Here is a 16,114-nt window from a genome sequence, read left to right as displayed (position 1 = left end):
AAGCTTGCGAAAGGCAGAAACCATCCCGTATCCCCACCTCATCGTACCGTATTCCTACCTCATTCCTTATCCCCACCTCGTCCCTTATCCCCACCTATCCCCACCCCACCGTAACATAATTACAAGTTAGGACAAGTCAAAACGTCAAACAACGGGACACGGATTTGCGTGGACAGCCTAACCTAACTCAAGCAAGTGATGGATTTTGAATGGAGATTCTGGACAGGTCAGAAACGGGCCAACTTTGAAGCGATTTTGGTGATGATTCATAGGCTTTCCGTTAAACTGGAGATGGCTTGACGGGCATCTGCGCTTTCTGTGTTTTTCAGGTTATATTCTTTTTCTAATTTTGGCATTGATTCTTTAGATTTTATTTTGTGTTGAGCGTTATACACAGAAGTTACAAAATATATTTGAAAGTTCCAGTATCAACAGGTTCACGTGCCACTGACAATACCTTGTAGTGAAACATAATTTAATTATACAGTTTAATTTCTAATGAATTGAAGCATGTATTTCCGTGCCCTATATGTTCTTCCGCAATATTTACAACTGTAGATATAGGTGTACCCAAAATCTGCAGGAGTCAATCAATCTGTTTTCAAAGAAAAAATACATTTTTAAATAAATACAAGTCCATGTCACATACACAGGGAGATCACATTTACGGCAGACATCAGCGGCTGGTATCCACTTTCCGGGCCACAAACTGATTTTCACACACATTTCTCTGGATAATTCTGTGCACGTTTCTATTGTGTCCAGCGAGAAGTTTGGCACAAAATACACATATTTTGGCTTCTCAGCTGGCCTTTGTCAGACAGTTAGGCTGTATCCTTTAAAATACTCTATCATACACATTTACTGGATCGATCAAGAGACAGAATGTAGTGTATACTACAAAGGGTTAAGAATTCACACGGTTTCACTGCCGTGCTTGTCTGCAATACTGTTTCTTCTGCATCTATAAACAATCCAATTGTTGCATATACCTAAAGTAAACTATTGAATAGATGGAGACCATGCATGGTTTTCCGGGATACATCAGCCCATTCAAGTGTAACAATTTCCTCAATTAAAACAGTCCGTGGTGAGCTCCTGGTTATTTCTGAATCTGTCCCCTAGAGTGTCAGCAATTTCGATTTTCTCAATATCCCGTATTGCCCTCTCCAGTTCCGCCACCTTGTCTTTGTCCCTCGCTGCGACACGCATGGACTTCCAGTACAACAAAATGTGCTCGGCCAACTCGGCGTCTGTCCACCTTGAATGAGAAAAGGCCATTATCAGAAGCCAAATGTGAAAAATGACAAAATGTTAATAATAATAATAATAATAATGATAATAATAAAGTGCACTGATAAAAGAAGACCAAAAACATGACGGAGAGATTTCAAAGATGACATCATTATTGGCATGAAAACAATTACTTGTCGTCCATTCACAGCTGAAATTAAACATGCATATTTCCCTGCCGTCGCGAGCAGGACATGGTTATAACACGATCAGTTATGAAGGTAGCAAGTTTACATGTGTATTCACTAATAAAGTTCCAGATTTACAGTTTGAAGCCCAGTGCTTCATCCTTCTCTGGTACGTATAATATAGTCTATTCGTGACGTCATCCAGAACTGAACCCGGATAGGTTTTAATCTGTGTCTGAATGCACCCTAAGTAAAAAAAATTAAAAATTAAAAAAAAATAATAATTAAAAAAAATTAAAAAAAAAAAAAAAAAAAAACACGGTACCCACCCTAGTCTGTTGTAATCGTTCTTGAAATTGACGATGGTTCCAGTTGGGATATTAAGGTACATCCCTAACCACATTCCGTCATCCACGTGCCGGGCGAGGTTAGACAGACTCAGCTGGGTTAACACGCTGGCTTCGGGCTTCGGGGGTTTCCCTGAAAAAAAGGGGAGAGGGAGAAATAGATTTTTCAATTTTCTTTTTATGTGGAATATATCAATTATTTTCTGAAAAGATTCTATGTTGAAGTATACATGTATCAGTGCCTAATATTAATCAATTTTAAGAATTTTTAATAGAACTACACACACTGGAAATAGACGATGAATCAGAGTAATCAAGTATTAACCTGAGAGGCGGAATATAAGCAATGTCAGAAAATCGATACAGTTGAATTGTTCAGTCAGAACCGTTTCTTTTGTGAAATTTGATGTTAATAAAATGATACCAGGAGCATATCATTCCACAGTCATTTATCTCCCCCTAAGTATTGGTTCAGTAGGGGTGACACTTCTATTGTCCAGTGAGTGTAAATCCATGGTATCGAAGTATTCCACTGAAAGAGGGCTAAAACAGGCCAATTATAATTATCCGTAAACACTCTTTGACGAATTAATTTTTTTAGCCGTGTAGTCTAATGTAAGGTTTTAAAAATAGATTTTTTGTGAAACAAGCAGCTGGTCTGGGTCGCAGTGGAGTTTTCCATGCTCGACCAGTGCGCAAATTTGAATGCCAACGAAAAATCGAAAAATAAAATGAAAAAAAGAAGAAAAAACACCCAAAAACGATGCCAAAGGCCTTTGTACAATAAGACACTTTCGATCTAATACTCTTGATATAATTTATTTTAATTAAACGTGTGCCTGAAGCTACAGATCGATACATAAGCTCCATCACAAGCACTGTTCTGATAGATAGAACAGACCGCGGGTTCTCTGACACACTGACATTTACTTTATTCTTCATTATAAGTCGCATAATGTGCCGGAAAAGACCGTGTACTGTAACTACGCGAAGTGTTTGCCTCGCTGCGCTAAAAGCATGGGCATAAAAAGGCACAGACGCCACTTATCGAAAACCGGCTTATTTACACTACTTACAGTTCGTTCGTTCGATGCTTACATATATTGGGTTTTGTTCAATGATTGCGATACCCCACCCAGTTAAAAATGACGGTAATAATCAAGGAAAAACACCGAAGCTAAACCTCCTGATTTTTTATGTTTTTTTTTTATCACAACAACGCTAAGGCCAACGTCATAAAAGGCGTCTCAGCTCTGCTTCACCAGAGCTTAACGTGAACACCTCAGCACGAGCAGACGTATTAATTCAGGCGTTCTGCTGCCTGGGATCCCGAGCTTAGTTACCGGTTAATAACTCTTTTCTGACTCGGAGTCAATGGCACTCAACAGTATTAGCTTTCCATGTTTGCTTTGGCATTATTTTCAGTAAAAAGTGGGTCGCGAAAATGCTCATATGTCGCTTGCACTGTGATTTAAAGGCTGCGATATTTGTTCGGTAACCGTATAATGTATCTTGCCTGCGTTTTAAGACTAAAAACGGATGCTATCAACAGTTAACGCTTGCCTCCATACTTGTCTAAAACTGGTTAATTACTATTTGCAGTTTTATATACTTTCTAACAGAATTACAGAAACATTTCTTGATCATTTGACCACTTGAAAAGGATGCATCAAACCCATATCTCAGCCGATATCTCTTGTCAGTAATCAAGTATTGATGAATTTGGACAAAATCTCTGGCGTTATAGGTATAATATGCGTATTTAATTCAAAGTAAAACTACACTAAGCATCCTTTATCATTTGATACACATGTAGTAACTTCTTGTGTCTACACGGAAAGGCAGTAGAAAGACATCAGCAAATTTTGAGAACGCGCGAGAAACAGGTCACAGCACCCCATCTTTAGGTGCACAGAATGGTGCTCTTGTACATGTTCTATTCTTACTTGACCATGATAGGAAATAGACTGAATGAAACCATTCTGCAAAGATTATCGTCTGTTATCTCGTAAAGAACAGAAAACTAGGATCAAAAACCGATGCACGAGCGGCAATCTGGTGCACGTACTCCATGGATGCACAGACCCACTGATCAGACTGATGTTTCATGTTAAAACAAATAAAGATATGAAAAGAGCACCAAATGTAAATGTCACTTGTGCAAGACAGATCAAGTTTGCCAACTTATATATAGTAGCAGACTTTTAAACGGTTGTGCAAACCTGCATGCAAAACCTTGTCAGGGGACCCATTTATTGTTACATTGGATTCGAGATTTACACAGCTGTACAGTAGTTGACTGTCCGAAAAAAGAGGGGCTTGGGTAGACTTGGTTGGCATACAGAACCCGTGATAATAAGCCCCATTAATCAAAGTGCAGTTGCTAACATCAAAGAGAGCTTAAAAACTTACCATCGGCAGCCATGGTGGATACAATATCCCACTGCAATTATCGCGTGGCAACAGCCTCAGATTCCTTCCGTGGCTAAAACTTGATATTTGTACACACCAGCGATCAAACCGACCGTAAAAACACAATAATTACCAAAACACAAAAACGGCTCGTGCTCAACCAAATGGGGTCGCTACCTGACAACAAGCCCAGCCCAGTGTATAGAAACCACCTTTAGTTAAAGGCCCTTTACAAAACCTGTTTGCCCGTCAAACAAGGGCAGTTTGTGTAAGCTATACGGCTTAGGATCGCTCTTCTTTAATCGCTGATAAAAGAGACTTATTCAAACCTTTGAACGCATTGATTGCTTTGGTTGTCAGCGCCGACCCTCTGTGAACCCGGCAGAGGGCGCTTTACATCAATTTGTAGCTTTATCAGGCCCTTGCTTGTAAACGTATGTCTGTTTCTAACAAGTTCTCGTTTTTGCGGCAACACGACGATTCACGAATTGAAAAAACTATGAGAATAATTAGGTTTAATGAACCACCAATGAACTAAATAATAACTGAGATTCAATTTGAGTTAGGAATATTTGAAATTATTAAAACTAAGTATGACATATCGCCGAGTGTATTTTACAACATTTCATCAATTCAAATAGGGATATGTCCTTTCCTTAATTAAAAAATGAATAAAAGCATGAATTAATAGAAAAGAAAAAAGCAAAAAAAAAAAAAAAAAAAAAAAAAAAAAAAAAAAAAGCGAAAGAATGAATGGAAAATCACACGCACCACTAGACGATCTTTTTAATACGTAAACACGATGCAAATTTCGCAGATACATTACTAGTCCCTCTCTCATTTGCAGACAAAATTTGATCACGTTTTCCAGGAAAATGTGAACTTTTCACATCCTCTAGTACTTTTTCCCGTGTCATCTTACAATTTTAAGGTTAAAAGTAAAAATAAAAGAGAAAAAAGAGGCTAATGTAAATCATAATCGACTACGGAACGATTTTCAGTGGGTCCTTTCTTTACTAAGAAAGACCCCATTATTATTATTATATAATTTTGCAGACTTTTCTCACTTTACAAATTCCTCTACATTTTCATGAGACACGGATAAAATAAAACGTCGGAGTCATTGGGCGTACATGTATGTCCAGGTGTACAAATTGCAGGCAAGTCCGACAGATCATTTCGTGTTTATTCAAGTGTAGCTCCTATCTGAATTAAAAAGCGTCGTTTAGAAGAATCTGAAACAATTTCAATTTGGTAAAACCTTTAGCATCATTTATTAATCACAGACGGTCGAATCTGAGAAGTACTAGTAGTTTCCGTGAAATTTTCTTGGAGAAATGGGATATTATAATGACGCAAAACCTTTAGGGTTCGTTTTCAAAACGCAAGTCGTAAGAAGCATCAAAAGGCACTAATCATGGAGAAAACAAAGCTCCTTCGATAGAGAAAAAACGGATGATCAGTTACTTTTGACAAGAAATCGAAGGAGATAGTTATTAAAGGAAACAAGAAGACACAAACTAAAAGTCATTCAGTAGCTTATTTGAAAGAAAAGACACCACGTTGCATTTCCTATTTCTTTCATTCGGCATATCCTGTCAAGTTATCCGATCATCATTACAAGTTACTTAAACGTATTCGTTTCACGAGGTCTTTTATCATTTTTGTGTGCATGTCTTTATGTTTAAAAAAATTAGCTAGGCTTTTCATGCCCAGGGCAAATCAACTAATTATTTCCTACAAAATGTGAACATTAAAAGGTTACACCGGGAAAATTTGTATCTAAATTAAAGGTAACTGTGATCAAGTTAATCCGATGGAAATTATCAATAATCATGGCAAACATTATGTGCATTCAGTAGGAATATGCTTTTCTTTCTGTCTTTCTTCTTTGTTTTCCCATCGAACACTTCCTTTGAAATAATTTTTTTTATTCTGAAAATTGGGTTACGCTAGATACCCCGCGGCTTCAATGGGTTTTCTTTTACAAAAAAGTAATAGTGTTTTATAAAATCTTGAAGAATTGCTATTAAACAGAAAAAAAGTTTTTAAAAACTTTTTCATTGAGCATTCTACGAGCAAATTACAAATCAGGGGAAAAACTTGTCGGTCACAGATTGGTAAAGGCATTTGCGGAAAGGCAGTTTGGAGAACTCGGCCCCATAGAACGGGAACGGTGAGCGTTAAGCCTTTGTGCCGATGTGCCAATCACTGTATTGGCGTGACACAGTGGGTTGGAGCGATTTGATGACATTTTGAGATGTTAAAGCAGATCCATTCTGCCAATCACCGCATATAGGCGTGGCGCCTGAAGGACTGAACGGTATTTGAAGGAGTAAAAGCAGAGCTCTTCCTAGCATATCAACAGTCTCAGTTTATTGGTTCATCTATACCGAAGAATAAGAGAGAGCTCTCGACATTAGTTCAAGTTTTTCGTTGTATAGCCTTTCGTGAATTCGCCACCCCCTCCACCATGGTGTATTACTACATACCTATGTGTGTTTTACGATTGTCTGTGTTCCAAATACTACGTATGGGATCACTTGACACATCGCCAGTGGGAAACGTGAAAGTTCTCGTCGGCTGCCACGTGAACATGTCCCAAGCAGCATTTGAACAGGTAGTAACGACAGCCGGTTTGGGCATGCCTGACCAGTCTTCATTTGTCCGAAAGTATTTTGAACCCACTTGCAAGCTGGCCTATCAGAGATTGCTTCTGGAAACGCCCTTCCATCAGACCCTATTCCTCATGGGGCTTAACGAAAGCTTCTGCACAGAGTTGGAATTTGCTGGACGGAATTCCAGCTTCGCCAGTTTTAGACAGACCATGGACAGACTTCTAGCAAATGGCAGAAAGATAATTGCCGACATCATTGAAATGAGTAGCAATGCCGCCGGAGAAAATGACACGGTAGAGGATGTCGCTGAGAACTTTGTCACAAGTATGAGAGAAAATACTCAAGTTTGTCTAAGGGTTCTGGACATGAACAAAGCTCATCCTGTTTTCCTTGAAGAGTATCCAAGCTTTCTTCAGGACTCTATCCAGACGTTCCACTGCGTGCTAAAGGGCAACAGTAGCAGGGGAACCGTTTTTCAATCTGAAAACACATGGTTCTCAGCGGACACGTTTGTTGGAGACTGTGGAGTGCTTGAGTTAAACTCAAAGACGGTTCAAATAACACCAATATTCGATGTATCGAAGGATGAATGCTTGGGTAACAACACGCATTTTAATTACCCACTCAATGATACGAAATATATCTGCATTCAACCGAAGACTCCAGATGGTTCCCCACTTCCATCACCTTCGTTTTGCCAGTTCAGAGACAGCGATTATCCCATAGAAATGCGATTTAACATAACCTCATTGACTTTGCAAGTTTGTCCGTCAGTTTTCCACCCTGCAGAGGGCGTGTTGCATACCGTAACAGTGACAAACTCCCTACAGCAATGTTTCGAATTGTTTTCATCCATCGATTTCGATGAGATGGGACGCTATACGCTACTTTATGCTTACTTCACCATCGGTTTCGGCCCATTAGGACTTTTCGCCAATAGTATTATTATGGCTGTTCTACTCTGCAACCCAAAGAAAAGCCGAAGTACGGTCCTGCTACCGGTTTTTCTTGCTCTTACAAACTGTTTTTACTTGCTAGTGACATTCGCCGAAAGTATACTTATTCTTTTTACAATCTCTATAGCGGACTCTTTGCCAGGGTGGTCATGTATACCGATACCCGTCCTGCTAGTGTTCACCCAAGACACATGTGCATTCATGGTCTGCCTAATGACCTTTGACAGATTCCTTGTCGTATGTTTTCCTTTAAAGAGAATGTTTGGATGTTCTCACTCGACTCTCATGAAATCGGTAAGTGCATAGTATTTTTTGCGTTGTTTCTATTCAATACAGGTGTTATGGTCATCGACGATAATTGTTCATTTTTGTGACAGAAACTTGTGGAAATTGATCGAAACACAAGTAGGCCTAGTGATAATTTTGGTTTCGAACAAACTCGTACTTGCCAAACACTTAATCACCGGACCATATTTTCCAAGATGGCTGCCAAAATAATATCTGGCAATATTTTGATATTTAAAGTGGCCAATCAGTGGTGTAAATTCAGTATTCCATCTACTAGTAGAAAAAGTAAACTGGAACACGGTTACTACTGATCTCTATGATTGAAAGAAATATTCTCTCATTTTTTCAGTTCGCCTTACTCGCTTTGATCATTTCCTTTATCGGGGGACTTCTGTTTTCCACAAATCTTCCACAGATGATGTTGGAAAATAAATGTGCCTTTTCACTTGAAAGTTATACCCATGTCATGAAAAAGATGGGCAAGTCAGCCGCCGTGCGGATGTCAGGATATGTACTTTTATTCCTCTTCATGTTAATCATGAATGTCAAAATAGCTGCCGTAATGAACATCCAAGCGAAAAAGCGGAAACAAATCTCTTCTGCAAGTTCCTCAAACGCAAAACGAGAATTAGTTGGCACCGTGTGCCTTTTGACTTCGTCCATATCGTTTCTCTTTTTGTGTTTGCCCTACGTGACGAGTTTGGTGCTGTTTTTTCTACCAGAAAATGGAATTATAAATCTTGAGGAAATGGCTTTCCAAATAATCGGCAAGCTGACATTTGAACTTTACAGCGTTGTTAACCTTATAGTATTCTTAGTCAGTGGCGCCACCTTTCGTTTAGCGTTTAAATCCTTGGTATCTAAAGTTTTCCACGGCACTATTTCGTTGTTCAGGGCGAAAAGTGCCTCTGAATCAAGTTCACACAATTAATGAATATCAGTATTCTTTATGGACTCTACATTCAATGTGTACGTTATCCGTTTCGTACTGAAAATAAAAATAAAAAGTAAAGTTTTTGGCACGTGAAAGAAAGAAACTAAAGAATATACTTATCATAAATTTTATTATGTTATATACTTGTGATGTTTGTCATACATCAGGGCCGTAGCCTGAGCAAAATGCCAGGGGGGCAGTAAGCGGGCACGAGGGGGCGAAGCTACCGAAAGGGGAGGGTGTGGTGTGTAAAATTCCAAATTCCAGGGGGGGCAGCTGGCCCCCTGCCCCCCCCCCCCCCCCCCCCCCCCCCCCGGAGGCTACGGCCCTGTACATTAAAAATATATAATATATTAAATTGTGATCCTCTAATGTCGATTAGTTGTTTGTGAACCTTCATATGAATAGGATCAAACGTTTGTGACCTTCGCAACGGTATTCATAGCATCCGAACGTACGTACAGCTGGTCTTATCCACTCTTGTGTCAGCTGAGCTTGCGAGCAAATTAACTGGAAAGTATTTCTTAAATGAGGTTAAAACAATTAATTAGTTCATCCTAAACACCAAAAAACTATCAATGCCCCTTTTAAACCCTCTTTTAATAATTTTGATAATATGCGTAACAGTATTGATGTCTGTTTAATCAAGGACGTATATTGAATATTCAATATACGTCCTTGGTTTAATCTTTCATGTAAGTAGCCGTAAGTAATGAACACTACCCGGTACGACATGGGAGGTGTTTTGACTATAATAGTTTATGCTTTCCGTCTTTTTTTCGGACCGAGAGTCAAAAGGTTTTAAAATCCCCACAGGTCTGGTCGCCAACTAACCCAAACCGAAATTTTAAAATAAGCTGCTGCTCGGAATAATTATGCTAATAGTGACAGTGTAAAAGGTTAAAATAACGTTCACTTACTGAAGGTCTAACCAATATAATAGGCCTACATTGTAATCCTGTGGTAACGTAATTGTACTGTACGTGACATCTATAAAACGGACTTACTGAACATTAGTGAACAGTTTCGGTTACAGACTCCCACCTTAATGAGACATACCTGTTGTTATTTGCATAACAATAAGTTGTTCATCGTAGTGCGAGCTGTCTTCCCGAACGCTCACTTGACTGTTGGACACGGTGGGGTGTAGACGCAACAAAATGTGTGGTGCAGTCACAAGGGTGACCTTTTACAAGGCGTAGAGGCAAATGCATGTATGTGAGTATCACCTTTTTTTTACAATGATCACCAGCATTGAATGCTAAAGGCGCAGACGAAAGAAACAACATGAATCCTTGTACAACTATTCCCATTTTTATTTGTATGTCACTCAGATAGAAAATGGGACTCCAAACTGAATGCACGGAATGAAGGGCGCTCTCACCTTTGATGATAACCTAAGATTGCTTAAATCTTTTAGGTCTGCACACTTTAGCTCTGTTTGAATATTTTGTGTTCCCCTTGATAATTGATAACGAACATTTCAATCTATTTTTTTTAAAAAATGGCGTGTGTGTGTGTGTGTGTTTAAATATACGTACTACTCACTGATGAATTTATTAGATGATGTTTGTCCCAGTTCGGAGATTCTGATCCAAAGATAAGCGTGTCCAGTCAATGTGTAGGGCCTATATCAATTCCACAGTGAAATTCTATGGTCAAAGTTGATCAACAATACAAACGTCTCTTTTGACGACAAGCGCGATAGTTCAAAAAGGAATTTCAAAACCTTTTTATTTAAACTAAATAATCTTAAGTTCCTTCCCTTTTTATTGATTTTTACCTTAAACAAATCAGTATTTGCATTTTTTGTTATTATTTATAATGTTTATAGCAGTGCTGAAACCTTTGTAACGCTACTTTGAGAAATGAATTATTATCACTGTAAGGTAACGTACTATCCTAGCCCTAATGGTTCTCAGTTTCAAATGAAAATCGGGTTCTCTGTTTTCGCTTATGATTGATAAGTTCTCAAAGATCTTTATATAAAACAGTAAAGACACGCATATGCCCATTTTAAGTGCACAGTAAATAATGATTTCCCAGATACATATTTTATTCAGCCTGCCGTCTTCAGTCTGCCGTATGTTTTCCAACCATTACACGGTTCACTATATTAAAAGTTAATTGCACAACAAAATTATGCGCAATGTTTTTGTGAAATTCTTCGAAGAAAATTTGTATATTAAATATTTTGCCCTTTTCTAATTTGCGTTAACATGTAGCTCACTTGAAGTGTTACAATATGTGAAAATTACTTTCTCTTTTCAGAAGCTCAACGAGATTCTTAACAACATGCGCCTGCAAATAACCCACGGTCGGGTGCCCAGAACCCCACGCTCATCCGTGCATCTATTATAACAAAACTGAATAAATACTTTAAAATTCAGCATTTTTGTTATGAAATTATAATGATTAATATAGAAGTAATGATAAGGAAAAATGAGTAGTATTATTTCATGTTTGAGGACTGATCTAGTTTGTGTGGTTGACGGTCTTCTGTAATAATAATAATAATATTTATTCATAGTCTAAAATCCATATAAAATGTTCAGTAGACTTTACATGGGTAAAATGAACAGAACAAGATGACTAAAGTAAATGAAAAGTTAGTTAAAATAATAAGATCTGAACTAAAGGACAGTTGGGATTTTAAGATATTAAAAATAAATTGTACAGTGTAAAAGATAACAGCCAGTTAACTTGATTATAAAACTTTTTGAAGATATAAGTTTTTAATTCTTTTTTAAAATTGTCTTCAGACTCTATTATTTTTATGCTACCTAAAGTAATCTAAAAAGTTGAAAGTCGTCAATGCAATGAGAAATGTGCCCGGCATTTTGTAAAGAATGAAATTTGAGCATGTAAGCCGTTTTAACACTGAAAGATAATATTAAAAACGGTTTCCTCCAACCACCCATATTAATAGATTAGATTTGTATGAATTTTTAAATCAGCTTTTTAAAAATTCACATTAAATTTTTGTTCTACAGCAAAATGAAACAAATTCATCCCCCCTGCTGATGGATGGACTCTATACATCTGTCACCTCTTGCATAAATGGACCCAACCCAACTGTCTACCCCTACAATAAAATGGAATCGCCCTAAATATAACCCCAATCATGGAATAAACTTGCCCAACCTGTCACCCCTCAAATGGAATGGACTGGCCCCACCTGACACCCCTTAAATGGAATAAACTTGCCCCACCTGACACCCCTCAAATGAAATGGACTCACACTACCCGACACCTCTCAAATGAAATGGACTCACACTATCTGACACCCCTCAAATAAGATGGACTCATCTCACCCTACACCCCTCAAATAGAATGGACTCACCCCACCTGTTACCCCTTAAATGGAATGGACTCACCCTGCCTGACACCCCTGAAATGGAATGCACTTGCCCCACCTGACACCCCTGGATTGGAATGGACTATCCCCACCTGACATCTTTCAAATGAAATGGACAGTGAAGAACATTAGAATAATGTCATGTTAACGTTTGCTATGGTCTAATCTATATATAACCCTGTGGCAATGTTATCAAAATGTTGTGTTAACTGGGTAAATGGCCATGTGTAGTATCTGAATTGATTTACTCTGCAAATATGTAATATCTTTAAACACTTAGGTCTAAAATATTTTAAATTTAACCCAGTCATCATATACATATATATCTTGGAATTTTACAAGTATCAAGCCTGGTTATATTTATTGTGTACCATTCATCAATAAAAAAATAATAATTTGGATACACATTAAATTTAAACGAGTAAATGGACTGACAATTTCTCTCAAAAGATACTACCTAACATCTTGTTCAGCATTGAAATCCTTGGTATCTCACTACAAATTCTACTGAATCAAGTTCAGTTATTAATGAATATCAGTCATCTTTCTGCCTTACATTTAAAGTGTGCATTTTCTGCTTTGTACAGTACAGTGTATGTCATGAAAACCAGGGACTGCTATGGATATATATTTAACTGAAGCAGGTCCAATTTTTGGCCTAATCGTTAGATGTATGACAACCCTTAATTATTTAATATTGCCACTTTGCAAAACCACCATTAGAAAAAAAAACAACAAAACTTAAGCTGGGTAGAATGTCTAAAAAAAAAAAAAAAACAATTAAGCTGAGTAGAATGTCTACCAAAGGAAAAGATTTGACATCTAAATATAATGCATCATTGAAAGTGGGAGGATTAATAACCTTTTCTACAAAGTATAGTCTGAAGTTGCATAGAAAAAAAAACCTAAACAAAAGAAAAAAGTTAAAGACTTCGGAGTCAAACATTTGAGAAACCTTACACTTCATTTCCATTGGGTGTGCTTTAAATTGCCTGGCAATTAACCAACACTTAAGCTTCATTTTATCATTATTATAAAGATGATAATGTCTACGGTTATTAAATTAATAGGGAAGCATTGATTTTAATTTGTAAGAGTATGTAAATGAGACAATTAGCATAATGAACAGTACTATACATCATGACATTAGGACAAAAAGGTTTTATTTATTACACAATAAAAAATTTAACATTTTGCAGAAGCTATTAATGTTAAATTTTAGCGTAACTTCCACTTACATGTTAGAACAGAGAACTTTAACAATAAATAATGCTATTTATTATGTAAGTCTGCTATCCAAACAGGATTTTAAAATAATAATAATTAACTTAAAGCTACATGCTCACCCTTGACAATAAAATTTAAATTTTGACATGTTAAATCAGCACCATGAATTACTATTAAGATATTTGATTTTTTTACATACTTCACAGCAATAAAGAAAATAAATAAATAAACAAACTGTGATAACTAATAGTTCATTTGTTGACAATTGTGCAAAAATATATTTTCAAGTAACATAACAGAAAATATTAAATTGATGTGCAGCAATAAAACAGTCAGCTTTATGAAGTGTGGTCAGTTTCATTACACAAGGATTGAAGGACAGGATACTATTAAAAGGAACCCATTTGTAACCTCTGCTGATATCTCCCATATTTGAAAACTGTACAAATTACACCAATTTCTTTAACTTCTTCTTCTCCTTTTCTCCTCAAACATAAGGAAATCACCCACAAGAAGGCATTTCTGTATCATATACCTGTAATGTTGACTTAATGCTGATTTAATTTTTTTTTGTGCAAATGAGTAAGTTCAAATCTATAAATAAAAATGTCAAAAACAAATTTACAATTATACATATTATTTGAGTGTGATGTCTTATATCAGTCAAAGGAAAATACAGGTACAATAATTATATCTTACAGGAAATAAGTTAAGTATGCAAACAACATACTAAGAATTAAACAAATATATTTACAAACATTTTATAAATTGAAATAAATCTGAAGATGCATACTTTTCTAGGCAGTTACATCAACTTGCACAGTACATAAAGCAGTATACAAAATTTTGATTAGGTTATGTAAGAGAACTGTACAAATCAATATCTAAGAGAAAAGTTATAAATTGGGAACACATAGATCTATCACATTATGATTGTTGAATATTTTATATAACATGGAATGTTTATTGTACAATGTCACCAGCAAAAGCTATTTTCACCACTGCATATTAACAAAAATGATTGTTTAGTGCACCCCTGATAAACGTCTTTCTCAAAATTAAGTGAAAACTAGTTATATCACTAATATGAACTGTAAGTTGAACAAAGTAAAGAAAATATATAAGGCCTTTGCTAATAAGGGAATGTCTATAATAACATTTAGAACAGCCATGAAGTAATAGAATATTTTCTGTCCTGTAAGTTGCAGTCACTTTGAACTTTTCCTTGTAAGTTTTGCCTTCTTTGAGGTATACTAACCCATGTTACAAGCACACATTGATCCCATTAGACCATATCAAGTCTTTGGGCTTTTTTTTTCAAAATATTAAGTGCACCTCACTGAAAATGCTACTAATTTGTTACAATATAAAATACAATATGATACAAAACTGTATATACACACCATCTTTTCACAGATTTGAAACAAAAAGACATGCAAAAGATACACTTAACAATGTATCAAATTCTTCACTATATATTATGATAACTTAGGTTCCATGAATTATGCCTGCTCTGTCTCTGAATAAATTTGACCATATGGTATCACATCATCACCTCCAATGATTTCATTTTTTTTAAAATTCATTGTCAGTATCTAGATATTAATGTATGGGTAGTCTGTTGGGTAATGTGACCCAGTGAACAAACATGGCCTCTGAATTTTCACCTCATGGGTATACAAATGAGACATCTGAATGTTCAAAATGTACATCTATAAGTCAACAAGGCAATGCTATCTGTATATTCTGTGCACTTAAATGACAGGTCCCCTTTGTTTTATGATATGATTCTGATTGAAGCTACATTTCAGATCCTGCACACTTTACCAGAGGAGATCCATCCTTGGTGCCACAAATTGTGCACACTTATGGAGTACATTTCTTTTCCACTGGAAGGCTTAGATGGCTTCTAAATCACCAGTTTCTTTTCTGAACCACTGAATTATTTCAGATTGTCATTGGTAAATAATTTTATTTCACCTCCAGTCCTGCTGTTCTTTTAGTACAGAGAAAGAGTCGGAGTGAACAGACATGGAGTCGGCGTCCATGAAGCCCCCGTGGCGTCGTTTTTGATACTCCTGCAGCTGTCTGGCATGTTGGTCCAACCCTCCATCCCACATTGCTATATAGCCATAGGTCTTCTCTGGAAAAACAATGTAATTCTTCTGTTATTTTGACACATAATTAATTTGTGATTTTAATTATAGTTGGTAATATTTATGAAAAAAAAGATAAGCTTTAGGTCAAAACTAAGACAAGGCAGCAAAGCTGTCAAATGTACAGACAAAAAACAGGAAATAACTATGCACAAAATAGGCTACTGTCAATTCTGATGCAAAAGTACATTATGTTAAACTGCAAATTCAACATCAAATTTTAACTATGCTCAACAGGTAATACCAATGTAAGTAAATTGTGTAACAAGTTCACACTGTGAAAATGTATAACTTCCAGAAAAAGAAGCCAATTAGACTGCTTTTCCAACTCGGGCTGCATTTTAGTCCTGTATTACTTTTTTGAAAGTTTGGGAATCATAAGTAACATGGTTTTCCC

General features: G+C 36.6%; 2 protein-coding genes and 1 long non-coding RNA gene across 8 annotated transcripts in view; 1 reads left to right on the top strand and 2 right to left on the bottom strand.

Moving 5' to 3' along the window:
- Positions 1-355: 355 nt before the first annotated feature.
- LOC106175202 (uncharacterized) lies at positions 356-4,529 on the bottom strand. Its single transcript, XM_013557083.2, has 3 exons — positions 4,181-4,529; positions 1,751-1,901; positions 356-1,261 (listed from the first exon to the last, which is right to left on the bottom strand). The coding sequence occupies exons 1-3, from the start codon at positions 4,191-4,193 to the stop codon at positions 1,072-1,074; spliced, it is 354 nt and encodes a 117-aa protein (XP_013412537.1). The 5' UTR covers positions 4,194-4,529; the 3' UTR covers positions 356-1,071.
- Positions 4,530-9,800: 5,271 nt separating this feature from the next.
- LOC147761170 (uncharacterized) lies at positions 9,801-13,114 on the top strand. The gene is made up of 2 exons (XR_015334942.1): positions 9,801-10,194; positions 11,248-13,114. It is a non-coding gene; the product is annotated as an uncharacterized LOC147761170 (long non-coding RNA).
- Positions 13,115-13,474: 360 nt separating this feature from the next.
- The window catches only part of LOC106175217 (leucine-rich repeat serine/threonine-protein kinase 2-like), a 73,069-nt gene continuing 70,429 nt past the window's right edge, over positions 13,475-16,114 (bottom strand). For all 6 annotated transcript variants that reach the window (XM_087014655.1, XM_087014658.1, XM_087014657.1 and 3 more), the window contains one exon: positions 13,475-15,704. In XM_087014655.1, coding sequence (XP_086870781.1) covers positions 15,538-15,704 — 167 coding nt within the window. In that variant the 3' untranslated portion in view covers positions 13,475-15,537. The remainder of the gene's footprint in view (positions 15,705-16,114) is intronic.

Source organism: Lingula anatina, chromosome 6 (assembly GCF_051362555.1).
Source record: "Lingula anatina isolate TDL-2025a chromosome 6, LinAna3.0, whole genome shotgun sequence".
NCBI classification, from domain to species: Eukaryota; Metazoa; Brachiopoda; class Lingulata; order Lingulida; family Lingulidae; genus Lingula; species Lingula anatina.
This window is presented reverse-complemented; position numbering and strand designations above follow the sequence as displayed.

Excerpts from the sequence above, each read along its gene's own strand:
- LOC106175202 (XM_013557083.2), bottom strand. Across the intron at positions 1,262-1,750 it reads AACGATTACAACAGACTAGG|GTGGACAGACGCCGAGTTGG; the intron begins GTGGGTACCGTG and ends TTCTCATTCAAG.